This window comes from Melanostigma gelatinosum (genome assembly GCF_949748355.1).
Source record: "Melanostigma gelatinosum genome assembly, chromosome: 4".
NCBI lineage: Eukaryota > Metazoa > Chordata > Actinopteri > Perciformes > Zoarcidae > Melanostigma > Melanostigma gelatinosum.
Genome location: NC_136637.1, coordinates 30,271,634 through 30,299,478, shown reverse-complemented (window position 1 = coordinate 30,299,478; position 27,845 = coordinate 30,271,634). Strand labels below are relative to the sequence as shown.

The 27,845-nt window shown below is 44.3% G+C and overlaps 2 protein-coding genes across 4 annotated transcripts; both read right to left on the bottom strand.

The window, feature by feature from the left end:
• Positions 1-106: 106 nt before the first annotated feature.
• tbc1d23 (TBC1 domain family, member 23) lies at positions 107-16,015 on the bottom strand. Of its 3 annotated transcripts, none has more exons than XM_079266910.1 (19): positions 15,941-16,015; positions 14,864-14,966; positions 13,591-13,696; positions 12,792-12,996; positions 9,689-9,812; positions 9,474-9,598; positions 9,333-9,379; positions 8,969-9,078; positions 8,734-8,847; positions 7,907-7,999; positions 7,649-7,819; positions 7,486-7,528; positions 6,794-6,900; positions 6,562-6,704; positions 4,061-4,105; positions 3,348-3,436; positions 2,797-2,932; positions 2,466-2,660; positions 107-1,959 (listed from the first exon to the last, which is right to left on the bottom strand). In XM_079266910.1, the coding sequence occupies exons 1-19, from the start codon at positions 15,976-15,978 to the stop codon at positions 1,875-1,877; spliced, it is 2,079 nt and encodes a 692-aa protein (XP_079123036.1). In that variant the 5' UTR covers positions 15,979-16,015; the 3' UTR covers positions 107-1,874. The 3 variants fall into 3 exon arrangements, with proteins under 3 accessions (XP_079123036.1, XP_079123035.1, XP_079123037.1); XM_079266909.1 differs by having other exon boundaries at positions 8,734-8,856; positions 8,975-9,078; XM_079266911.1 differs by lacking the exon at positions 4,061-4,105 and having other exon boundaries at positions 8,734-8,856; positions 8,975-9,078.
• A 1,317-nt stretch (positions 16,016-17,332) lies between these two features.
• On the bottom strand, positions 17,333-26,317 carry tomm70a (translocase of outer mitochondrial membrane 70 homolog A). Its single transcript, XM_079267762.1, has 12 exons — positions 26,019-26,317; positions 24,214-24,387; positions 23,311-23,437; positions 23,112-23,221; positions 22,222-22,370; positions 21,095-21,302; positions 19,986-20,120; positions 19,733-19,840; positions 19,515-19,631; positions 19,287-19,384; positions 18,156-18,278; positions 17,333-18,047 (listed from the first exon to the last, which is right to left on the bottom strand). Exons 1-12 carry the CDS (start codon positions 26,250-26,252, stop codon positions 17,894-17,896), a joined length of 1,737 nt encoding a protein of 578 aa, XP_079123888.1. The 5' UTR covers positions 26,253-26,317; the 3' UTR covers positions 17,333-17,893.
• Between the last annotated feature and the right edge of the window lie 1,528 nt (positions 26,318-27,845).

Sequence of the window (27,845 nt, the reverse complement as noted above, 5' to 3'; positions counted from 1 at the left end):
ATGATGTGAAACAGAGGGAACAACCATCTCTGTTGTAATATAACATAACCACTATTCTAATTTACATATATGTCCCACAACACAAGAATCACTAAACTTCAACAAGTCGAATAATCTCCATTTATTAAAATCGGAAACGCTTAGAAAATAATAGAAGTACATTAAGGTGCAAATTACACTCGAGACACGTTGCAGTTCCACTAGTGCTGACGTCCTCTGCCGGCGATGTCATGAAGTAACGTAAAGACTCTCGATGGAGGAAGTTCCAGTCAATACTGACAAAATATCACATAACTACAGCACAGTGCATGAATGACATGGGGATGCTACGAGGCCAGGACGGCGTGCCAGGACCAAAGCAGAAGAAATGTATTTCAATTACGGAGGAAGACCACAAGGGAGGGTTGATCTGAGGAAAAACAAACTTTTATATGAAATGAAACGGATATTCTCTGAGATGAAAGTGGTAAATTACAGAGAAAAAAAACAAGCAAATTTCTGATGAAATAAAATATATATTTTCAGAATAAAGTGGTAAATTACTGAAAAAAATCTCAAATTTCTAAATTCTTAGAAATGAAAGTGTTAAGTTAACAAGAAAAAACTCAAATACTCAAAAGTAAAACCCATATTTTCTGACATGAAATTAGTAAATTTACAAGAACGAAATTCTCCGGTATTATAAACCTTCAGAGAGCAAAATATTGTAATTATATTAGAATTTATTCACTTTCATAAAAGAACAAAAGAAAACACGTACATGTATCTTTCAGGACCTTCTCGTCAGAGGTCGTCTTTACCGTAATAACACGACTTAAGGAGCAACGAAATTCAGACGGCAGCTGACGAGGAGTTTTTTCTCGTAAATCTGTGACTTTATAATCTCAGAGAATATTCATCTGTTTCTCAGATTACCACCTCTCTCCCTCGGCTTCTTAACGATGTTTTTTAAACCTTCAATGGTCCCGATAGGTTGTCGTAGTTTAAAGCGTCTTTAATTAAAGTTTTAGTTTATGACGCTCGTATTCTAAATCTAAAAGCGCTCCTCATTCAGTCCGAACAGACAACAAACCCTCCACAGTCAGGGTTCTACTGCAGGAGATGAGTTGATAGAACAGACAAGGAGAACCAGCACGGGAGCAAAGTGATGTTCTGCTGTGGACGTATGTTCACTCAACACAACCTCAGCAGCAGAGCAGCAGCTCCTGTCCTGAGAGGTAGAATCAGTGTGAGTGAATGAGTCTGGTGTGTTTGTAGATCATAGATAACAGCTTCATTCCCTCAGAAAGGTCTGTGTGACAGCAAGCTGAAGAGCTGAAGACATTCTGAATACAGCTTCACTTCAACTGAGAGACATTCTGTGAGGAGTGAACATACGTCCACAGCAGAACATCACTTTGCTCCCGTGCTGGTTCTCCTGTCTGTTCTATCAACTCATCTACTGCAGGAGAACCCGGACTGTCCCTTTAAGACAAAAGCTCAGTCATGTGGTGGTTGAACAGGTCAGTCAGTACGCTACCTTAAGGCCAGAGAGAAGTTAGTAGAATTGCACTGCAACGAGATCTCCCATCTTTTATCAACGATAAAGAATAAACACAGTACAAACTATATTATTAACTTAATATAAGAGAATGGTTGGATGACTGCAGGAGCACCTAAGTATTTGAACACACACACACACACACCGTCTGTCCCTCGTCCTGCAGCCGGCAGTGTGTGTCCACCGTGTGCAAAGAAACACCTGACACACGGGGTTTCCCAGTCAACACTGCACGGGCTCCGTCCAGCAGGGAGGACAGCCGGACAGACGGTTTCCCTCTCGGCGGACAGACTCCTCAGTTTGTGTCACGGCGACGCCCCCCCGCCGTCTCCCTTTACGAGCTCTCCAGAGCGTCGAGGACCTTCATGATCTGCTGCTTGATCACCTTGGTGGCGTCGCCAGCGTTGGGTATCAAATATCTGAGGGACACAGGAGTGACGTTAACAAATAACTACCAACAGAACATACACGCACTTTATCTGCAAGAATAATCTCTCAATGTTCAAAGTACGACAACGTTACAGAGCGTTAGATGAGAAAGGTGATGCCACTCTTGTGTTTGTACGGTTAATGTGAAGCTACAGCTAACAAACGATTAGCTTAGCATAAAGACTGGAATGAATAGTTACAGCATGCAGCTCCCCGTTAAACCAAAGGTTTTCTGGAGCAGACGTTGAGAAGCAGACGTCTCCCCCCTTCTGCCGGTTTTAATGCTAAGCTAAGCTAATTGCCTACTATTGGCTCTAGTTAAACATTGAGCATAAAATCTTGAGGGTGGAATTGATCGTCTCATCTAACACTTTTTCCAAAAATGTCAATTTATACTATCAAGGTTGCTAATTTGCATTTTCTTTCGCTGAAGAGAAAGTTAAACATTTTTAAATCACAGCTTTAAAACTTCACATCTGCATTTGTAGATGAGCACCTCTCAACTGCCGAGATCTCCACTCCGGCCGAGTTGTTGGTGCCGAACTTGAAGGTGATCAGTTCTGGGTGCTTCTTTTTGGACGTGATCTTCACCACGGAGTTCAGCGCTTGTCTGGACTGGATGTAGGTGAAGCCTTTCCTGGAGGCGATCTCCCTCAGGCAGTACATGTGAGTGGCTGTGATCAACAGGTGGCTGGAAGAACAACGGTCGCAGTTACGAATCGCGGACCCCTGAGTTCCTGCGACTCCTCTCGTTCCTTCATTTCCCCTCTAATGACCCAAACCTGGGGGGCGGGGTGATGTGAGGGACTTTTTATCTTCACACTCACCTGGGGAACATGTGACCGGTTTCCTTCACCTCATTACATGGAATGTGATGCTTTACATCTGGTTTGTTTATCCAGGTCTGGATGTTGACAATCTCCTTCCTGTCATCGTCCGACATGGAGGAGCTGTCGATCTCATCTGGGGGGGGGGGGGGGGGGCATATGTTTTTCAAATTAAAAGGCGTCACATTAACTTCATATTTTTTGGCCTCCAGCAGCCTCTTTTCATTTTGACTGTAGGATCAATGGAAGTTTTACAGAAGCGTTTACTGCCACATCAGAAAAAGACAAACGGATCAGTATCAAGTTATAACCAGGTGTTATTACAACATGCAAACTCATCACGTTATAACTAAATACTTTATATCTTGTTAGAACGTGAAAAGCGTCTGGTTATAACGAGAAGATATCTTGTTACAACAACAAGTTATAACGAGATGACCTCTTGTTACAACATGAAATGATCTTAACATAACTAACTTCCCGTTATAGCGTCATGCTGATCCATTTCTCTGTTTTCTAGCGTGGCAGCACCAGGCTTCCGTACAGCTTACCTGTATCGTACTCTTCCTCATCACCAATACTGAAAACGGGCTTCACTCCTCGGTACGGTTTGCCGACGCGGTCGCTGCTGCTCACATGTCTGGAGATGGAAAACAAAAACACAAAAGGGAAAATTGGAGCGTCACATCAGCGCTGAGTGAAGGAGGTGAAGCTCCAGAAATGAAAAGGTGGCACACAAATAGTGATGGCATGAAGACCTCCTCGAGCCCACTACTGCCAGTTATGCTGTTAATATAAAGAAAGAGGTTAAATGAGACATTCATACTCCAGAGGAGCGAGATTAGTCCGTGTATGATATGCAGGGCTAGTTGCAGAATAGCAGAGGTTTGTTTTTAGTAGTAACAGTGTATTCTGCACAGCCCTGGCTATCATCTAAAAGAACTATGGAATGGAAAGACAGCAGTGAAGCTAAAAGGTTCCACGAAAAACACCTCAGATATTCAGACAACGGACTCGTGAGTTGTGGGTGTCGAGATGACTCGATGCGTCCTGAAAGAGCCCAGCGGCTTCATGTTGTTAGTGAAAGCATGAGGACGGATCTCAGAGGTCTCGTCACTGTAGTGCTGTCACATGAGTGAGAGGTGCTGGTATCTAAGCATGCGTTAATGTGACACAGGCCAACGGTCTCCCACTATCCCGCTGCACTGGACGGGTCTACAGCCAGTGGACATGCTGGTGACGAAAACAGCTCGATGGCTCTTACCGATCCGGAACCACCTTCTCTGGCCACGGCAGATTGAACGACATTCTGGCGTGGAATAAGGCACAAGGTAGCTTCAATTAAAATACAAAGTCTAACTAAACGTCAGTTTACAGTCTGATTTAATACTCGCTGTTTTATTTCTGCTGCATTTTCCTACAGGATACACCTGGTTCAGGCAGGTGTAAATATCTTTAAACCCAAATGACCAGAAGTGGAAGAAGTATTCAGACTCTTTACTACAGTAAAAGTACTAATACTAGACTGTGAAGACACTCCACTACAAGTAAAACCCGTCTACGGGGAGGTGGAGGGTTCTCACCCGTCTACGGGGGCGGTGGAGGGTTCTCACCCGTCTACGGGGGCGGTGGAGGGTTCTCGCCCGTCTACGGGGGCGGTGGAGGGTTCTCGCCCGTCTACGGGGGCGGTGGAGGGTTCTCACCCGTCTACGGGGGCGGTGGAGGGTTCTCACCCGTCTACGGGGGCGGTGGAGGGTTCTCACCCGTCTACGGGGGCGGTGGAGGGTTCTCGCCCGTCTACGGGGGCGGTGGAGGGTTCTCGCCCGTCTACGGGGCGGTGGAGGGTTCTCGCCCGTCTACGGGGCGGTGGAGGGTTCTCGCCCGTCTACGGGGGCGGTGGAGGGTTCTCGCCCGTCTACGGGGGCGGTGGAGGGTTCTCACCCGTCTACGGGGGCGGTGGAGGGTTCTCACCCGTCTACGGGGGCGGTGGAGGGTTCTCACCCGTCTACGGGGGCGGTGGAGGGTTCTCACCCGTCTACGGGGGCGGTGGAGGCTTCTCACCCGTCTACGGGGCGGTGGAGGGTTCTCACCCGTCTACGGGGGCGGTGGAGGGTTCTCGCCCGTCTACGGGGGCGGTGGAGGGTTCTCACCCGTCTACGGGGGCGGTGGAGGGTTCTCACCCGTCTACGGGGGCGGTGGAGGGTTCTCACCCGTCTACGGGGGCGGTGGAGGGTTCTCACCCGTCTACGGGGGCGGTGGAGGGTTCTCACCCGTCTACGGGGGCGGTGGAGGGTTCTCACCCGTCTACGGGGGCGGTGGAGGGTTCTCACCCGTCTACGGGGGCGGTGGAGGGTTCTCACCCGTCTACGGGGGCGGTGGAGGGTTCTCACCCGTCTACGGGGGCGGTGGAGGGTTCTCACCCGTCTACGGGGGCGGTGGAGGGTTCTCACCTGTCTACGGGGGCGGTGGAGGGTTCTCACCTGTCTACGGGGGCGGTGGAGGGTTCTCACCTGTCTACGGGGGCGGTGGAGGGTTCTCACCTGTCTACGGGGCGGTGGAGGGTTCTCACCTGTCTACGGGGGCGGTGGAGGGTTCTCACCTGTCTACGGGGGCGGTGGAGGGTTCTCGCCCGTCTACGGGGGCGGTGGAGGGTTCTCACCCGTCTACGGGGGCGGTGGAGGGTTCTCGCCCGTCTACGGGGGCGGTGGAGGGTTCTCGCCCGTCTACGGGGGCGGTGGAGGGTTCTCACCCGTCTACGGGGGCGGTGGAGGGTTCTCACCCGTCTACGGGGGCGGTGGAGGGTTCTCACCCGTCTACGGGGGCGGTGGAGGGTTCTCGCCCGTCTACGGGGGCGGTGGAGGGTTCTCGCCCGTCTACGGGGCGGTGGAGGGTTCTCGCCCGTCTACGGGGCGGTGGAGGGTTCTCGCCCGTCTACGGGGGCGGTGGAGGGTTCTCGCCCGTCTACGGGGGCGGTGGAGGGTTCTCACCCGTCTACGGGGGCGGTGGAGGGTTCTCACCCGTCTACGGGGGCGGTGGAGGGTTCTCACCCGTCTACGGGGGCGGTGGAGGGTTCTCACCCGTCTACGGGGGCGGTGGAGGCTTCTCACCCGTCTACGGGGCGGTGGAGGGTTCTCACCTGTCTACGGGGGCGGTGGAGGGTTCTCGCCCGTCTACGGGGGCGGTGGAGGGTTCTCACCCGTCTACGGGGGCGGTGGAGGGTTCTCACCCGTCTACGGGGGCGGTGGAGGGTTCTCACCCGTCTACGGGGGCGGTGGAGGGTTCTCACCCGTCTACGGGGGCGGTGGAGGGTTCTCACCCGTCTACGGGGGCGGTGGAGGGTTCTCACCCGTCTACGGGGGCGGTGGAGGGTTCTCACCCGTCTACGGGGGCGGTGGAGGGTTCTCACCCGTCTACGGGGGCGGTGGAGGGTTCTCACCCGTCTACGGGGGCGGTGGAGGGTTCTCACCCGTCTACGGGGGCGGTGGAGGGTTCTCACCCGTCTACGGGGGCGGTGGAGGGTTCTCACCCGTCTACGGGGGCGGTGGAGGGTTCTCACCTGTCTACGGGGGCGGTGGAGGGTTCTCACCTGTCTACGGGGGCGGTGGAGGGTTCTCACCTGTCTACGGGGGCGGTGGAGGGTTCTCACCTGTCTACGGGGCGGTGGAGGGTTCTCACCTGTCTACGGGGGCGGTGGAGGGTTCTCACCTGTCTACGGGGGCGGTGGAGGGTTCTCGCCCGTCTACGGGGGCGGTGGAGGGTTCTCACCTGTCTACGGGGGCGGAGGTATTCTCGATGAAGCTGATCATCTTCTCCTTTACGTTCACTGACTTGGACTTCAGAGCGAAGGTCATTTTGTTGACCAAAGACTTGACCCCTTTGCCGTCTCCAGGACTACTCAGTGAGTCTCCCTGCATCAGGAAAGAAACAGAAACGTGTCGCTGAAGTGAAACATGAAGCTGCAGTGACCTAATTTGTACAGATGTTTCTGGCCTCTTACGTCCACGGAGCTGAGGCTGCTGTGAGATCCAGATGTGCTGACGATCCAGTGGAGGTACGAAGAGTCCAGACCCTCGATGTTCATGTCCACCAGGTGCTTTTGAAGGGCTGAAATCACACAAATCTGTGTTTTCACTTCTCACTCATAAAGCATAGATAAGATTGTAGAGTTTCTATATTTGAAGAAGTTACGTCAACTGGTTACAATACTGTAAACACACAAAAGGTGACGTTTGGTCACGCCAAACTTGCAGAAATAAACACTTTTTACTAAAACGGTTTATATATTAAATTCTCAGGAACAAGTTAAAAAAAAAAAGAAATACTGCCTGTCCCATAAATACACTCGTTTGTTGATTTCTTTGAAACTGGCCAATCAAACCAACATACGACAGAATAACGCTCTGACTTCGTAGGATTACGGTCCATCAGGAGTGATTTCTAGCTTCCTTTGTAGAAAACATTTAAAATCCATTTGTGGAAGTTGTGAATCGATACAGAATCTTAGAAGAGAAGAATCTTCTTTCTTACGTGAATCTATTGTTTCCCACCGCTACCTCTCGCCCATGCAAACATGTGCTATAGAGCCAGCTGATGTTGACATGAGCTGGTCATGAAGCAATGAAAACAATGTGTATTTCTGTCTGTGAGTTTAATTCAGCCCCGAGTGTCCCAGTATTCTCATCTACCTACCCATGAATCCTCCTTTAGCGATGCTGACATACTCTTTGTTTTTCTGGAACAGAAAAGTAAAGATGTTAGCGAAGAACACAAGCTGACCATCGACCTTAAGAGGAAGCAGATCACACCAACGGTGTTCTCCTCTCCAGCTAGCTTCTGTGTTCGAGTCTCTCACCTGGAGGAAATGAGCTAGCACCATGTTCATGTACATGTCCTCCTCCTCCCGCCCACTGCCCATGAAGCACAGGTGCTCCCCGCTGGCGACGGAGCCGGACTCCAACGACTGCTTCTGGGCCTCCAGGAGGGACTTCACAGAGAGAGCGAACTCAGAGGGGTTCTGGAGCATCTGAGAGAAGGAGGAGAAAAAGGCATGTTTTACTGTGTAAAGGTTCATGTTCTTCACACAGCATCAGGAGCGAGAGTCTCCTCTCACCAGGTCAGAGTCCAGGTGGAAGGCCGTGGACAGGTGACCAGCGTTGTACTGCTCTGCAGGCCGACAATCCACCACAAAGAAACGCACCCCATCCTGAAAGTCAAATCCATCATTAGGAACGTCAACAGAACCGTTTTTCCACAGTACCGCAGAGACCAGAGATCCTTCTGGACCCGACAGGAGCGCCATCAGTCTGTGTATCAGGAGCGGACGCAGTCGTCGTGACGTCACTCGCTGGTGTGTGGATGTTTTGAAGCAAAGAGTTTGACTTTTTGGCCGTCGCCATCTTGTTTTTTCTCAACCAGTGAACAGGAAGTGACCATATCTGGACTGAGGAGGAGTGACTCGAAAGCATCCCCTGCTTCATGGTCTGTGTGACTCTAAATGGACCATAATGTACTAAATGAACATCATGCTGTATTGAAGAAGACTTGAAACTAGAGATTGAGACATAAGCTCATGTTTACAATGTTTACTGAGGTAATAAATCAAGAGAGAAGTAGAGTCATTTTCTATAGACTTCTATACAACCAGAGGAGTCGCCCCCTGGTGGACACTAGAGAGAATGCAGCTTTAAGACATGAAGCATCGACAGCTCTTTTTCTTAGCTCTTCAGGTGAGGGGCACGACTTTCCTGATCTCCTTATCCTTCAAACACATGAGCTGGTTCATGGTAACCTCCAGATGTCTAATAGAAGGAGTGCATGTTGAGGTCCATAGGATTCACTGTTTTGTTGTTGTTGGAGAGTCGTGGAATTTCACTTGTTATCATGATCGTCTTTCTTTCTCCTCACATGGCTGACTTTAGTGAAGAGACCGTGACTGACCTGCTGCAGCTGGTTGGCCTGCAGGATCTCAGGGACGGATACAGGCAGACACAGCGCTTGACTCAGATCAGTGTCCTCCTCTTTCAGAGCCACCAGGCTGCTACCAAACAGGTTCTGGTTCATCTATAGAAACGGCAACCACACAATAATAGGTTTTGGAACAATGAGACCTCTTGTGCCTCCCTCCCTCTCTCTGTCAGCGCTATGCATCTGTGTATCTGACACAAACAAAGACATTTACCTTTCTGAGAGACAGAGGGGTCTTACTCTGGTAATGCTGAGCCAGAGAAAACAAATCTTCAACGTCCTCCGATTCCAGATGAGAAGGAGACTCTTCCAGCATTTCTGTGACAAAGAGAGTCTCGTTTAACACGAGATATGACGAGGGACGCCCCCCGAAGGGGACTAATATTTACACACACACACACACACACACAGTAATAAAGAAATGTGTATTATTTTCTGAATTAATTGTCTTTTTCCCTCACAAAATAATCTAAAATAACCGGTAATAGTATCACTAAGAGTACTAGTGATGATAAGATCCTCACGATACCCGTCATGATACAACAAACCCTCAAATGAAATGACAGACTTACTGATGATGTCCTCTCTGCCGACTCCTTCTTGTGAAAGAATGGCCTCTCTAAGGGAAAACCAAAGAGAGACGAGTCATGATTCACATGTACGGTTTCTCCTACGATCACGTAGCGAGCGAGCGCTCAGCAGCGGATGCCTACTTGGCGTTGACGAGGATGATGAGCATGAGGAAGAAGATGAGGAAGGGGTCGGCCTGCCGGAAGTAGCAGTCCCACAAGGCCTGGGTGACGTCGGGGGGGCAGTGGCTGGAAAACAGACTTCCCATCTGTTGGAGGAAACAGAAGCTCAGACACTCGAGTTCAGACGCGGTTCAGAAATGACTCGGAGAGGCCGGAACTCTGACGCCGGAACAAACCCAGTTGATGGCGTAGGAGTCGGGTGTGATCTTTTTGGTGTCCAGGAAGGAGCAGAGCTCCGGCTCGTGGTACTGAAGCAGAAGTCTGTAGAGGTGGAAGGGCCGGCCGCTTGGTACGCAGTCCCTGAGACAAACGGATCAGAACTATTTGAATCCTCCACTTCCTGTCTAGTAGTGATGTAGTGGACTGTGTAGGACATTTGAGTGTAGAAGTGTGTTTTAAGAAATTATAATAGAAGTGTTTAATGATTCATAATTAAGAATTCATAATTAGTCATAATTAGAAGTGTTTTGGAAATGCATAATTAGAATAATTATAGAAGTGTTTTAGGATTAGTAGCTAGAAGTGTATCTTAGTCGAATTTGTAGACGTGAAACTTGTGAAGCTTTTGCCAAAAGTTGCAAATTCTTATCTTTTATATAGAATGTTTATCATAGAAGGGTTAAGCCATAACAGACAGTCATTGAATGTATTTAGAGTGAGCCATAGGGACAGAGAGATTTTCTAGATAGACTATTTCTAGATTCCAAGCCTGATGCCAGGAGGAGGCAACCACATTAGCCAATGGGAATAAGGATGGACGAAGGGGGGGGGGGGGGGGGTTCAAACTATGAGGAAGGGCTTCGGAAAGTGTTTCCTGCTTCTCGCTCAGCCCTCAGCCTGGACACATGTCTACGTGCTGAGGCGTTAGTGAACAGCTTTTTGTGCGGATTTTCTTTTGTTTCATATTCTGTTGGTAGTGTACTTCATTGTGTAATTGTATTAGCTTCAGTAGGATTTAATTCTTTTTAATTATAAACCAGTTTTGGTAGATTTATTAAGAAGCGGCGCTGCTGAAGACTTCAGTACCGCGTGCGCTCAGGCCTACTCTCTGTGGGGTAGATTCAAGCCTCAACAACCCTAGTGGATCTGTGATCCGTACTGACCCCCTCACAGTGTAACGTTAACCATTAGAGTGTAAATAAAGTTTAACGTCAACCATCAGAGTGTAAATAAAGTTTAACGTTAACCATCAGAGTGTAAATAAAGTTTACCGTTAACCATCAGAGTGTAAATAAAGTTTAACGTTAACCATCAGTGTGTAAATAAAGTTTAACGTTAACCATTAGAGTGTAAATAAAGTTTAACGTCAACCATCAGAGTGTAAATAAAGTTTAACGTTAACCATCAGAGTGTAAATAAAGTTTAACGTTAACCATCAGAGTGTAAATAAAGTTTAACGTTAACCATCAGTGTGTAAATAAAGTTTAACGTCAACCATCATAGTGTAAATAAAGTTTAACGTTAACCATCAGAGTGTAAATAAAGTTTAACGTTAACCATCAGAGTGTAAATAAAGTTTAACGTTAACCATCATAGTGTAAATAAAGTTTAACGTCAACCATCAGAGTGTAAATAAAGTTTAACGTTAACCATCAGACTGTAAATAAAGTTTAACGTTAACCATCAGAGTGTAAATAAAGTTTAACGTGAACCATCAGAGTGTAAATAAAGTTTAACGTTAACCATCAGAGTGTAAATAAAGTTTAACGTGAACCATCAGAGTGTAAATAAAGTTTAACGTTAACCATCAGAGTGTAAATAAAGTTTAACGTTAACCATCAGAGTGTAAATAAAGTTTATCGTTAACCATCAGAGTGTAAATAAAGTTTAACGTTAAACTTTATTTACACTCTGATGGTTAACGTTAAACTTTATTTACACTCTGATGGTTAACGTCTACCATCACAGTGTAAATAAAGTTTAACGTCAACCAGCAGAGTGTAAATAAAGTTTAACGTCAACCATCAGAGTGTAAATAAAGTTTAATGTCTACCATCACAGTGTAAATAAAGTTTAACGTCAACCATCAGAGTGTAAATAAAGTTTAACGTCTACCATCAGAGTGTAAATAAAGTTTAACGTTAACCATCAGAGTGTAAATAAAGTTTAACGTTAACCATCAGAGTGTAAATAAAGTTTAACGTTAACCATCAGAGTGTAAATAAAGTTTAACGTTAACCATCAGAGTGTAAATAAAGTTTAACGTCAACCATCAGAGTGTAAATAAAGTTTAACGTCAACCATCAGAGTGTAAATAAAGTTTAACGTGTCACATGTCATCTGTAAAATCTAGTTTTGGTGATGAACTAGAATAAATTCAGTAGTTTGAAGATGTTTTCACGTGAATATGAAATAGATATTAGAGATGAATTATGAGCTGTTTAACTTCCGAACACGAGCTCTAAGCTCATTTTATACTTCATTAAAGATAATAATAAAGAGATTAGTTTAAATCAATAAAAACAAAAGTTTTATTTCCTGATCATTTGAATTGTGTGTTTTTATATAAATAAACTCTAAAGATGAATAAAAACAAAGTAAAAGTATAACATTTTGGATTTTTTTTTTATAGTTTACTGACTTCAAAGAAGTTGAAATGATTTTTTGGACGGTGCTGAAAATAAACAGTCTGGATCCTTGTAGACCAGCTGATATAATCAAACAAAGTGATCTGTATCTGTTAACTAGGAGTGTAACGGTACGCGTAGTCGTATTGAACCGTTCGGTACGAGGCTCAAGGTTCGGTACGCATGACGAACCGAATACGTTTGAATTTTTTTTTTTAAACCTTTATTTAAGCAGGTAGTCTCATTGAGATTAAAAATCTCTTTTGCAAGATGTAAGTAACAATACTACATCACATTAAGGAGCAGTTTTTGTTTTTTATGCTGATGTGTTGCTAAGAACACACTCCAGAAGATGAGTCACTCAGGTATAGTTCCATCATTGTTCAAAGTCAAAGAACAACTTCATGATGTTAGTTGTAATGAATAAATATATTTTAAAATAAAGTATGTTTCTCTGCATTTATCGTTTTCTACTGTACCGAAATGTGGCTCCACTGTATCGTACCCAACCCAACCGTGAGTTTTGTGAACCGTTACAGCCCTACTGTTAATATGGATCATCAGCGATTAGTATCGGCGGCAATATGATCATGGATCTAAAAGTTATACTGGCTCCTTGTTTATTTTCTGCTGATCCGCTCCGTGACTTTAACGAGCCGCTCCTCCTCTCGTCTATAACTGAGTGCAACAACCGTCAGAGGTCAGCACTCACCTGGGGATGTGTTTGTTCATCACAGCGTAGAAGCAGTTGTAGAGGTCGCTGCGGGGGAGCCGGAGCCCCAGCAGCGGTTTGAGCAGATGTGGCCAGCTCATCTCCGGGCTGAAGCAGATGTTGCGTGACTTGCAGTAGAACGTGATGACGGACTCCACGTCACACGCCGTGTCGCGCCTCTCGTCCTCCGACACGTCCAGCTGGTCTGAACATGGGAAACAAAGCAGATCGTGTGAGAGAACAGAAGTAGACTTCAACATTCAGGAAGAGGAAGCAGACAAACATCGGAGGTTTAACGCCATCATGAAGAATCGCTTGAAGCTATCGTATCTCTGCTCAGTGTCAGACAAAGATCAGGCTAAACCGATATTATGTCTATTACACGAGTGTTGTAACGTACAACAGTCAACATTTATAGAAAAAAGAAAGATGTAATAATTTCTAAAAATTCTCAACATGTTTATATCTCATGAAATATTCTGCCATCATTACGGTTTAGACCCGAGTCTGTGCTGATCAGGGTAACCTAGTGGACAGGTGTCCTAATATCCGCAGCGCTCAAAATCTTAATCACAAAAGTTAAGACATCAAAGCGTTTCTGTCTCGATCTGTTAACATGAGGTCTGCATTCAGTGGAGGAGCAGAGGGTCCAGGTGTTCAGTCCTCCTCGTCTCTTAAACCCTCAACACAAGGAGGTCCTCACACTCGCTGTTCAATAGTGCTGACGAACACTTTTTATTGCACTAATTCCAAAATCCAGGATTGCGCGGAGGAATCCAGAGCTCATTGATCGACTCACCGATCAGCTGCTGACTGCGGCTGTGAATGAGCGTCTGTTCTGGTAAGTCCAGGACGCCGTCCCACGGAGACAGACTGTCTCCTTTACCGGAGACGTTTAGAGCGATCTGTCAGCAGAAAACAGGGAATCACAGCTGAACATTCAGCTACAGGGAGACTCAACTAAACACATGTACAAGACTGACCTGCAATCAGCGACTTCTGCTCCACTAGTGAATAAACTGATCTATGGAGAAGTAGCTGTCCGACTTCATGTATTAACTTCTAGAGACGAATAAAACAGGAACCGCTGCAATCTGCCTCAAAATGTCCGATTAACTAAATAAATGAGCTTTAGTTGTTAAGCAAATTATAATAATTATAAGCAGCTAAGAGCTGGTTGATGCACACAGGAATAATAACATCAGAACTGCTGGATGACGTTCTGTTTCATACAAACTTTCGTTTGTGCTCAGAACAAAAACAACTGAACAGTGTTGACATTATGGTCAATAACTCTTATTGGATTGTGTCTGTTAATTAATAATTTGTAGCTAAAAAAAAAGAAGATAATTGTGTTATTCCAACTGCTTGCTTATCAATTCCACAGATTACTTAAATGAGCAAATATAAGTTGGTGTGATTGTGTTGTTGAGAGACTTCAGTGATTCTGAATTAACCCTTTAAAACACCAAAGTCACACAACAACACAACCTCAGTAACAGATGGAGCAGCAGCAGAGCAGCAGCTCCTGTCCTGAGAGGTAGAATCAGTGTGAGTGAATGAGTCTGGTGTGTTTGTAGATCATAGATAACAGCTTCATTCCCTCAGAAAGGTCTGTGTGACAGCAAGCTGAAGAGCTGAAGACATTCTGAATACAGCTTCACTTCAACTGAGAGACATTCTGTGAGGAGTGAACATACGTCCACAGCAGAACATCACTTTGCTCCCGTGCTGGTTCTCCTGCCTGTTCTATCAACTCATGTACTGCAGGAGAACCCTGACTGTGGAGGAGAACCTCACACACTCACACTCACACACACACACACACACAGTCTCTTTAAAGGTAGACATTAACAGGTGTTAACTAATTGTTTGAAGTAGAACCAACCAATGCTCAAATGTGGGTGTGTCTTAAGGGCGTGATGGCCTTTACATTATCTGAGCCTGAGCTGCTGGTCTATCCAGTCTGATGAGTAATTTCTTGACAGCATTCTGACTCTAATAACAGAAGAATGCTCACTGCTAAATAAACGTATATGTTTTAAAGTGCAGTGAGTCAGGCTTCTGCTCACCTTCCACATCTTGGCCCTGTGCTGAGCTGAATGCTCCTGGACGATGCCTCGCTCCATCTCCATGTCAGAGCCCGAGTCCAGAGCCTCGGCTAGATCCTGGTCCCTGGAGACCGGGAAGGACCAGCACACAGTTATAAATGTTCATAAAAACTAAAGATAACATTTATTATGGGTGACATGTATTAATAGTTCTCACAAGGTTGTAAAGTCATCGCGGAACACGATGCTTCACTGTGATAACTTATCTGTAGTCGTGTATTTATACTGTGAACTAGGGCCGTCCTCAACCAAAGAAAGTCTCAGTTAACTCATCGATTAATTGATTTAAATCAAAAGATCTGTAAAACTCAGTTCCTTCACAAATAATGAACACAAACACTTTAAATCGTGTGTTTACCAGAGATGTGTTCATTCATTCAGCTTGAAATAATGACAATCGATTAAAGACATCTCAGTCGATAGAGACCAAAACAATCGAGGAGTCCACGAATTATCCATTATGTTTTAAATTGTCATTTGCTGCTTGAATTTTGTGTTTTTCTGTACATAAATATAAAGACATTTCCAGCCCAAATATATATTCATACAAATGCACTAGAAACCAGGTAATTACGTGTTCGAGGCTACGCTTGGGTTCAGGTTAAAAGGAAGCAGAACTCCACATAACACCGGCTATCTAGCTAGGTACTGTTAGCTTACTGGCTAACAAGCTTCAGCTATAAAACGAGTCCATGCGAGGAAATAAAGTAATGTAAATAGAAATTACATTGATTGACGGGTCTTAGCTAAAAATACATTTGTGTCAACTAACGTTACTGACTGACTGACTGAGCTGCTGATTTAACTGTTACGTTATCTGAACCAACTTGGCTAATTAACGTTAGCCGGCTAGCTGTAACGTTAACGGACTCCAGGCTAGTTTCAGGTTAGCATCCAGGCTAGTGTCGGGTTAGCATCCAGCGCTAGCAGACTCGTGTTTACTTTCTATACATCGCGTACTGTCGGCTGAAGTCTATCCAATTGTTTGACAAACGTATTAAATAATGTTAAGTGTGATGACAACAAACATTGACTCACCAGGTGCCATGAAGAGCTTCCTCCGCGGCATCCGCCATTGTTGTACTGACGGAGACACGTCAAGTGCCGTCAACGGTGTCGCCGAGGTCATCGATGAGCAGCTTTGTTCCGTCGGAAAGATGTCAACGCTTAAAGACGCTTAAAGATCTATAATTATTATAATAACAAATATTATTTGTGTTGTTAATATATTAGTATTTTATTATAATGAAAATAATTCTGAGCTATAATTTTTATAACAAACATTTTTTTGTGTTATTTTATTATCATAATGAAAAAATAATTATCAGACAGAAAGTATGAGGAAAAGAAAGTGTTTTTTGAACATACTAGAAAACCCCAAAATCCTGAAAATTAGCATCCGTCTCCTTTAAGTGTAGACTGCTGCTGCTTAGTATTTTATTATAATAAATTATTATGAGAAGTGTTTTTGAACGTCACAGCACGTAAACATGTTCTAGTACAACCCCCAAACATACAAATGTAAACCTGAAAACCAGCGTATGTCTCCTTTAAGTGTCTGAAATACTAACAAGCTCAAAATATGAAGCAGATAATAAAGTTTCAAAGTATGACAGTGTAACAAAGAAGGCTGAGAATAAACAAGCAAAGTGGAAATGCATTCCAGGAATTATAACTTTATTAGAGATTCTCTCACTTTGGTCATGATAAAGATCTTTTGATGAAGAACGTCAGCATCATTTCTATTAACAGACAATATTTAGTGATTCTCTGCTGACTGTCACATCAGTCTCTCACAGGTTGATTGTTTTGCTGAGCTGTCGCCACACATTGAGTAAAATGTAGCCATAGCTGATGCTAAATGAATGAATGTCAAAGATTAGTATTTTCTAAAAGTTAAACGTTGAGCAGTGGTGGCTGATTTAATGTCACATGTATAAAGTAGTGATGCTACTTGAGAACCAGTTCTTACTCTTCACTCTCGTGCGACGTTAGAAACAATACAGCTCGTTAGACCGGAACGCAAATCTGAGGACAGAAAAATAAAAGCAGCCTCTTCCTCTGTCAAACGATTTGATGCAGCATGAAAAATAAACATTTTACCGGAAAAGAAATGTTTATGAATTAAGAGCGAGCTACAAAAAACAACTGAATATCCACTCTTCTGACATATGAGGCAATTCAAAAATAACATTTTCAACAAAAACTAAAGACGTTAAAGTTCTCTTTCTAATCAAGTGTTTTTTCCCCCCTAAAGTCTCATCGTTGGGCTTTTCCTAGTGTTCAAGACAGCACGAGCATTGCATTTATTCATAAAGTGAACATGCTGCACAAAGTATGAAAAAGAAAACGATCCCAGATTAGAAAAACTAAACCAACTCTCTGAAGTGTCCGTGGGATCAATTCCAGCATTACAAACACAGACATTAACACATTTGACTTTACTTTTAATCTTGCATTCAGAACTGATAGTGTATGTTACACATGACAGGAGCCGGGAAAAAACACTTTAGATCAGCATAAATTAACGAGTGAAGAGTCCATCAGAACCATGTGAAGCTCTCAGTGTCCTTCTGCAGATGTAAAAGTGTCACAAAAGCCTTTTAAAGTCAGTTATTGGTTCAACAAACGGCACACGTTTCAGTTCACTTACATGGTTATGAATTCAGAAGGAACACATTAACTTTGAAGTATGGTTTATCTGGAGATGACTATTGTGAGCAGTAAAAAGGTTTGAAGACAAACCAGAGGTCTGGATCACGGCCTCGGCTCCACTGTGAATAGAAATCCTTCTTTTCACGACAACAAACCCCGTTAATGTGATGTAAACACGATTATATTTGTATATATTATATCAGGGGTCGTTCTTTTCTCTTTTATCATCCAGTACTCATTTTCTTTTTTTTTGCAAATCAAAAGTTAAGTTGCATTTTAACAGAGTTATGTTCAGCGATGGCGGTTGAGTTTTGGCGGTTGGTTGGCAGAGCGGCGTTACAGCGTCGGAGGTTTGAGGCCGTACTTCCTCGCCACTTCCGTCTGGGCGTACGCTGCGTCACATAACGAGTACAGGTGAGCCATCTCCATCTCAGACTTGGCCAGGTTGATGGCCTTGTTGAACATGTCTATCGCCCGGTCCAGATTCCCCCTGGAAGAGGACGAAGAAGAGGAGGAAAAACAGAAACGCTCTGGTTACTTCACCAATCCAAGAAGAGACCCATCAGGTGTCAACGGTGTCGAGTGTTTGTAATCTCACCTCTGAACTTCGATGGTTCCCATAGTTTCATAAGCAAAGTCACATTTGTTGTCGATCTCAATGGCCTTACTGATGAGCTCGAGACCCAAGTCCAGGTCTTGTTTCCACTGAAGCTGTAACAAACTGGACATAACTGGAACATTTAACAACCAGTTCAGTAAAATATGAGATCATGATATCATTGATGTGTTTCTAGTCTCTGATCATGTTTCATTGTAAACAACCAATCAGTGTTTAGACCAACAGGAGCGCTAGTAACGTTAGCAGCACCGCTAACGGCTAACCAACAGGAAGAGAGCTAGTAACGTTAGCAGCACCGCTAACAGCTAACCAACAGGAGGAGAGCTAGTAATGTTAGCAGCACCGCTAACAGCTAACCAACAGAGGAGAGCTAGTAACGTTAGCAGCACCGCTAACAGCTAACCAACAGGAGGAGAGCTGGTAACGTTAGCAGCACCGCTAACAGCTAACCAACAGGAGAGCTGGTAACGTTAGCAGCACCGCTAACAGCTAACCAACAGAGGAGAGCTAGTAACGTTAGCAGCACCACTAACAGCTAACCAATGGCGGTTCAGCTCAGTTACATGATGATGCCTTCAGGCTCTGCTCAGTGAACATGAGTACTGGCTGAAGGTTCATTATAACGTTATCATGATGTGTTCACATGTCATCTGTAAAATGTAGTTTTGGTGATGAACTAGAATAAATCCAGTAGTTTGAAGGAGACGTTTTCACGTTAATATAAAATAGATATTAGAGATGAATTATGATGTTTAACTTCCTAACACGAGCTCTAAGCACATTATTATACTTCATTAAAGATAATAATGAAGAGATTTATTTGAATCAATAAAAATACATTCTTTTATTTCCTTATTTGAATTGTGTGTTTTTATGAAAATAACCACTAAAGATGGCACAACAAGGTAAAAGGATAACATTTACAATTTGTGATGGTTTGATTTCAGAGCGGTTGAAATGAGGATAGTTTGGATAACATTTGACGGCTCATTGTGATCAGTTATGAGGTCAAAAACATGTGATCGGAGCATCTCTAAAAGTCATATATGATCCGTGACTCAACACCGTGATACAACCTGAACGTCTACTAACCACAGAAACACGGCCTACCCCTTGTGGACGTATGTGGTAGCGTTGTCTGGTTCCAGTTCAATGCACTTGTCATACATCTCGTCTGCTTTTCCAAACTGCTGCTGATCAGTCAAAGCCTGAAAGACACACAAAGAGTCGCGTCGAACATCACCAGACACACCACTGCTACTTCCTGTCTGAATTATACAGATACTCTACTGTAAAATGGGCCAAAGCACCCACTGATGTAGGATTTGTATTCTGCACCTGAGCATAAAGAGCGTAGCCCTCTGCACACTTGGGGAACCTTCTGATGACGGCCTCGAAGCCGTCCATGGCCGTCTGCACTTGAGACGGGTTGTTTCCAGTATACGCTTGTCTGTACTGAAGAACACAAGAACAAGAAACAGAGTTGTAGCAGCCATTAATACGCGACAGGCAGCACAACGCTCGCTTCTCAAGTGATCTTCAGCTGATTTACTTACCAGAGCGAAACATTTCTGAGCCTGAGCGAGAGCAGAGTCGGGCCTCAGCAGGATGCACTCGTCAAAGTCTCCGACGGCCTCGTCCACCTGGTCCAGCAGGATTTTCAGCTGTGAGGACAGATTGACTTCAGAGAGAGAACGACAGCATAATACACAAAGACGTTTTAAACTAAGACTCAGGCAACAGCTTACACGTTGCTGTTAACTGAGCAATCGTCCACCGACAGCCACTCAGGTAAACAGATGAGCCTACCTGGCCCCTGTGGTGATAGACGTCGGGGTTGCTGGTGTCAATCTCGGCTGCCATGTTGAAGTCTTGTGTGGAGAGCATCGGCTGCTGCTGCTGCATGTACATGCTGCCCCGCTTGATCAGAGCGTTGGCTCGTAGCTGTAAGAGCAAAGAACAGAGCGACAACCGTCAGGTCCAAGCTTTCAGTGTTGATTCTGGACGGGTCAACCGCTGGACGGACGGGTCAACAGCTGGACGGACGGGTCAACCGTTGGACGGACGGGTCAACTAGCTAGTTGCACGGGTCAACTAGCTAGTTGACCCGTGCAACTAGCTAGTTGCACGGGTCAACAGCTAGTTGGACGGGTCAACTAGCTGTTGACCCGTGCAACTAGCTAGTTGGACGGGTCAACTAGCTAGTTGCACGGATCAACAGCTAGTTGCACGGGTCAACTAGCTAGTTGCACGGGTCAACTAGCTAGTTGCACGGGTCAACTAGCTAGTTGCACGGATCAACAGCTAGTTGCACGGGTCAACTAGCTAGTTGCACGGGTCAACTAGCTAGTTGCACGGGTCAACTAGCTAGTTGGACAGGTCAACTAGCTAGTTGCACGGGTCAACTAGCTAGTTGGACGGGTCAACTAGCTAGTTGGACGGGTCAACAGCTAGTTGGACGGGTCAACAGCTAGTTGGACGGGTCAACAGCTAGTTGGACAGGTCAACTAGCTAGTTGGACGGGTCAACAGCTAGTTGGACGGGTCAACAGCTAGTTGGACGGGTCAACTAGCTAGTTGCACGGGTCAACTAGCTAGTTGCACGGGTCAACTAGTTAGTTGCACGGGTCAACTAGCTAGTTGGACAGGTCAACTAGCTAGTTGCACGGGTCAACTAGCTAGTTGGACGGGTCAACTAGCTAGTTGGACGGGTCAACAGCTAGTTGGACGGGTCAACAGCTAGTTGGACGGGTCAACTAGCTAGTTGGACGGGTAAACAAAGACCATCTACAGATACGTCTGAACCTTCACATAGGCTACTAGAAGTTAGCAACGAGCTATACGTTTGCAGTCCATTAAAGTCCTACTCGTCCACTATCCTGGGACTCAAACTGTCCTGATCAAGTCAACGGTCCTTACCTTCACATTGGCGTCCTGCATGTTGATCACCCGGTCCAGGTCGGGTTGAGCAGCAGTAGCGTTTCCAATCAGCAGGTAGAACGTGGCCCTCAGCAGCAGGGCCTCTGCAGTGTACCGGCCCCCTGAATCGATCTCTTTGGTGCATTCACTGATGATTTTGTCGTAGTTCTCCTCCTCCATGTACTGCTTAGCCTTCAGGTAGCCGGAGCTAAAGAGATGAGAACAGATCGGGGGGGGGGGGGGGGGGGGGGGGGGGAGTGTTCATCACCAGGTGTGAGTCGTGAGGTAGGTTTTTACATACGATGTAAAAACAGTGTTCTTTAAGGCAGAAGCATGTATGTCCCGTAATATGTAAGAATCCTATAGATTCATGTTATAACATCACTTTAAATGATTCAAACTTCTTGATTTATACGATTAAATCAAGTTTTGTCCGTCATTTTGGAAACACGGCTCAAAGCGGTCTTTGACGTGGAGAAGAAGCCGTAAGTTAAAAGCTTTGAACTCTTTTGAACATGAAACCTGAAAAGACAGCGTTGATGATCCTTTTTGACATTTTTTTTTGAATTCTCATCACAACCTGGCGGCAATCAATGAATCAAATCTGGTATCTGTGGCCGCAGGACTGTAATAAGCTGTCCAATCATTCCAATCAGCCCCAATGTAATGAATGGACGTCCGGCCGTCTACCTGTCTGTCTGTCTGTGTGTGTGTGTGTGTGTACCTGTCTGCCTATCCAACCGTCTGTCTACCTGCCTATCTAAACGTCTGCCTGTCAACCTACCCGGCAACCTGTCACTTCTCTCTACATTTAGAGACTTCTGTAGCCAATGATGTTGGATAATAATAATAATAATAATAATAATAATAATAATAATAATAATAATAATAATAATAATAATAATAATAATAATAATAATAATAATAATAATAATAATAATAATAATAATAATAATAATAATAATAATAATAATAATAATAATGTTGTAATGATGTTGGATACTTTCACCGGAGCACAGTTGGCCACACTGAGCTGGTTTTTAGTTTGGATACTTTGTTAAATCTGCCGTAGTCTCGCTCGTTTCTCAGGACCTCCAACCCCAGCTTTAATAGAACCCATGTCTAACCTCTCGGTGACTTCGGCCGCCTCGCCCTCTTTGTCCTTGTCTTCGTCCTTCTTCTCCCCCTTCTGCAGCGGCTGTGAGATGATGTCATCGGTGAACGAGCTGAAGTAGGATTTGATGAACTGAGGAGACGGCATCATCGGCTCACGGTTCTACAGGAGAAGAACAACAAGTTTACTGGGACAAGTCAGACAAAAACAAAAGAATCACGTCTCTCGAATGATCTTCTTTGGTTCTCCGTATGCAAAAGCTGTGGTACCAAAAGAACATTCTATCAACATTGGTGGAAAGTTCAAGCGAGCTGAGCCGACACTAGAAGGTGGAGTTCAAACACTGCAGATCACTGATTGGTCAGAGCATGACGTGGGACTTCCTGCACAAACCAACTGTTTTTAAACAGCCAAGCTAACGTCGATAGCGCCCGCAATATTTAATGCAAACAAGAAAAGTTTGTCTTCAGGGCTTTCTGCACAGCAAGGGTTTATTTTGAATCATGTTACAACCTCCGGTTCTTTAAAGTGAAGTTAAACCTGCATTCTCTCTAGTGACCACCAGGGCCAAAACGCAGAACTTGAGGCTTTAAAACGTCCACAAACCAACGAGAGACGTCACGACGACTACGACCACTTCTTATAAACAGTCTGATTTTCAAAAACTTAACTGAGGAGATGCGAGAAGTCCTGAAGGCAAACTTTCCTGTGTGCATTTTTAATTCCCTCGACCACGATTAAAATCGCCGCCCTCAAAACGACGCCCTCCAGTCGTCCTCGAAGATGTCGGCGGTGCTTCGGCTATCAGCTGAAACTCTCTCCTACACAAGGACCTGGTACCAAAAGTGGGCCGAGTGGAGCCGAACCACGCAGCGATGATGAGGCACAAAGTGGATGAAGTACCTTGTATTTGTCTTTGGCCTTCTCTTTTCCCAGATGTTTCAGCACCTTGTCTGCTAGCAACATGCTCTGCTGGTTCTGGAAGGCCTCGAGGATACACACCGCTGTGACGTCTGCAGGACACACAGGAAACAAACCCTAAATACCGGAAGTTTCACTCGTAGAAGAACATTTTTTTCAGAAAGTGAAAGAAGTGTCTCACCTTCTAGACATTCCTTCTTGTTGTCTAGTTTCTCCAGAGCTTTGGCTCGTCTGAACAGAGCCTTCACATAGCGTGGATTCATCTCCACGGCCCGACAGCAGTCCTGAACCACTTCTGTCCATTTCATCTGAAATGGGAGTCATGAGCTGGTTATCTTCATCTGTAGGTAAACACAGAGGTCTGTGCACCGCAGAGAAGGCTTGGAAATGAAACCAAGATATCTGGAGATTAATGTACAAAACTGATCTTTAAAACAGAACTGTGTCAAAGCTTCAACATCAGCTAATGTGAAACCTCACGAGGTTACATTAAAGTGACAGTGGTGATGTCATCATGTAGTGTGTTTGTATGAGGTTCTTCTCCAGTCAGGGTTCTACTGACACAGACTCCTCTACTGCAGTAGAACACTGACTGTGGAGAAGAACCTCATACAGACACACTACATGATGACATCACTACTGTCACTTTAAGATCAGTGACAAAAACCTTCATTCAAACACGAAGGTGGAAAGATGCGAGATGATTTGCATAGAATGTGCTACTCATTGACCAAAGAGGAGAAACCTCGGATCGCTGCATTCCTTCTCTTCTGGCTTTAAGTTGTGCGGAGACGATCGAGTGAACTGAAGACACTTCAGGTTTATTTCAAGTCCAATGAAGAGCAACATGTATTGACCTGCACGGCTTTCCATCTACAAGCACCTCGACCCAGTAAACACCTCAGGAGACATTTAGAAAAGGGACAACGTGTCCCAAACTGCAACAACACACATGCAGACTCAAGGCTACACCGTCGTTAACATCCCTCCTAACGAAGAGATCTCTGCACGCTGTTGCACATCAGGCGGGTATTTCATACATCAACAACGGTCCCTGCTCAGATGGTAAGAAGGCGACGCCGACCTGTTGTTCGTAGGCTGCTGCTCTGTTCTGGTAAAACGTCGACAGGTCGGTCTTCTTCTCTGTGGGGCAGAGCGCGATGGCCTCTGTGTAGCACTGGATGGCGTTCTCGTACTTGCCGGCCTTGAAGTACTTGTTGCCCTTGTTCTTGGCTGCTTGGGCTCGATCCAACGGGCTCTGAGCGAGACGAGAGAAAAGGTGACATTTGTTGAATAACAGCTCCTCTTTCTTTCAATCAATCATGATATTAAAGACCTCACAGCTCAAAGTTCATAATAATTAAGACTTTCCTCCAACAAAGAAATGATTAGTCGACTAACACTCATAGGATTTTGTCGACTAATCGTTTAATGGATTCAAACCACAGATCTCTAAAACTACAAAGGTTTCACCAAAAAGAATGACATGTATTTTATTTTGTAGTTATGGTTTCATCTGTTTTATCAGAGTTTAGTTTATCTTCCTGCTGTTGGGCCTCACTGCTGACTTCCTGTTATATTGCTTAACTTTGTAAACTCAGACTTTAAAAGGTGGTAATTGTATAATATTAGGAACTCATATTTATCATATTTATGAATGTTTGTTCTCTTTAGAGAACGCAGGATTCAAAACAGAGACAAAGACTTCTCTCACTAACAGTTCACCCGTCAGCCCGATACATATTGTATGATTTTATGTTATTAGAATTTATATTGTTACATTATTATTATAATATAAACTTGTTATACGACACCTGAAACTATGTCTCGTATCCCATACTATATCATAATGTATTATATTATACTAAATAATGTTAATGTCTTGCATTTACTTACATTTCATTACTAAACAAGAACATTCAATCATTAGCCGGGTTTAAGCTGTTAGCAGAGACTTAATCACACCACCGTCACTTTCCATCTTCAATGACATCTTTTACTATCCACTGTTTATTCTCACGCACCAATCACCAAGAACATTCCTTGTACCGGTATGTACAAACGTACTTTGATATATAACTATATATAAATATACATAATAAAACGCACCAATGACCAACAATAAAATTAAATAAAACGTCTACGTGCAAGCCAAGTGTACGTTGTAAACTACACAACTAGTGGACATAAATAAATGGATATAAATTATGTATATATACAGTATGTTTCCATGTACATTCATAGGATTAATATAGAAAGTGAAAGAACGTACTAATTAAGACATTTGTTGCATTCAAAGCGTGTGAAAATAATATATATATATATATATATATATATATATATATATATATATATATATATATATATATATATATATAACAGAAAGCAGCCAGCTGTCCTCTATATATTATATTTGAGTTATTGTGGATTTTTTACTTGGTTAATATTCTTTACTGTTTTATTACTTACTTATAATACTTGTTTTGATCTTGTTTGCACTATACTGTGTGTGCGTGTGTATGTATGCTGCTGTAATCCTGTAAATGTCCCCACTGCGGGACTAATAAAGGATTATCTTATTTTATCTTAACATGCCTTTGCTTTAAACATTTGCACTGGAGCTGGTTAACCTAGCTAGCTACTTAGCAGCTAGCTAGGTAGGTTAACCAGCATTAGCTGGCTAGCAGCTAACACCAGCTAATCCACCGCCTTGCTGCTTTTGAACGTAGCTGTCACTTGACAGTCGGTGTCCTTGACGGCACTTTTAACGGACATGACCCGTTAATTCAGCAAAGTGTCCGCGGAGCACCGAGGCAGACAGTAGGTAGTAACAGCAGAGGAAGGAACCCATTTCTGCCGGTAAACGTTTACCACGTTTACCATGTTTACCATGTAATCCTGCTCTGGAGCTGCTCCGTCTTCTTGGCCCTGTACCACAGGACTCGCGCTGCCTTCGGGTGTCTTCCGCTCTCCGGTCCGCTTGTTGCCGTCCTTCGACCGGCTGCGGTTCCAGAGGTACACCGCTCCGACTCCCAGTACGATGGGGGTCCCGACCAACAGGGCCAGCTGCCAGCGGGGGAGTCCGGTACCGGCCTGCGGCTCGACTGGCTTAGAAGCAGCCATGATGTAGTTACAACCGACCAGTTACCACCAGCAGGAACAGCGTGAGCTGCTTCTTCTTCGTCTTCTTCTGCGTCTTCTTCTTCTTCTTCTTCTTTCAGTTTATTAGCGGACAACAAACCACCGTTTAAGGTGCATTACCGCCACCTACTGTACCGGAGTGTAAAATACAATAAAATAATCCTGTATTAGTCCCGCAGCGACTACAGCAGCAGCATATAGTGTGTGTATATATAAAATATGTAAAATTTGTAAAATATATACATGCACATAGTGGATTGTGCAAACGAGAGACATAGTAAAAAAACAAGATAAAAGCAAGTATTATATATAACTAAATAAGTAATAAAACAGTAAAGAATATTAACTCAGTAAAAAAGTAAAAAATCCACAATAACTCAAATATAACTAAATTATATTATATATTCAGACAGAATGATTTTTTTATTGCACGGTGTATTCATATTGCACATGACTTGATGCCAGTTATCATTTAAACACAATAATAATGTTATTTATTAATTTAAAAATAATAATAAATGAACTTCATATATAAGTTATATTCTGGATATTAAACTCGTTCCATTAAAAAAATTAAATAAAGAATAAAGAAAAACTAGAAAATGCATTTCCTGCTGAAAATGCGTTGGAATGCTGAAAGCTGAAATTAATTGTGAAAACATTGCTGAAAATTAAGAAATGGGAGACTATCTGTCTGAAAAATGTTGAAGCCCGAAAGCATTTAAACTGCACTGCTGAAAAACCTTCTGGTTGAAATGTCTAACTATGGTGTCTGTAGCTGAAAGTATGAGGAAGAAGAAGGCTTTAAAAGTTGAAGTATAACAGGATTTAATTCAAAAAGTTTAAAGATTACAAACATGAAAAGTCAAAGCATCTGCACCATCATCACACCTTCACCTGCACCATCATCACACCTCCATCTGCACCATCATCACACCATCATCTGCACCATCATCACACCTTCACCTGCACCATCATCACACCTTCACCTGCACCATCATCACACCATCATCTGCACCATCATCACACCTTCACCTGCACCATCATCACACCTTCACCTGCACCATCATCACACCATCATCACACCTCCATCTGTACCATCATCACACCTTCACCTGCACCATCATCACACCTTCACCTGCACCATCATCACACCTTCACCTGCACCATCATCACACCATCATCTGCACCATCATCACACCTTCACCTGCACCATCATCACACCTCCATCTGCACCATCATCACACCATCATCTGCACCATCATCACACCATCATCTGCACCATCATGACACCTTCACCTGCACCATCATCACACCTTCATCTGCACCATCATCACACCTCCATCTGCACCATCATCACACCTTCACCTGCACCATCATCACACCTTCACCTGCACCATCATCACACCTTCACCTGCACCATCATCACACCTTCACCTGCACCATCATCACACCTCCATCTGCACCATCATCACACCTCCATCTGCACCATCATCACACCATCATCTGCACCATCATCACACCATCATCTGCACCATCATCACACCTTCACCTGCACCATCATCACACCTTCAC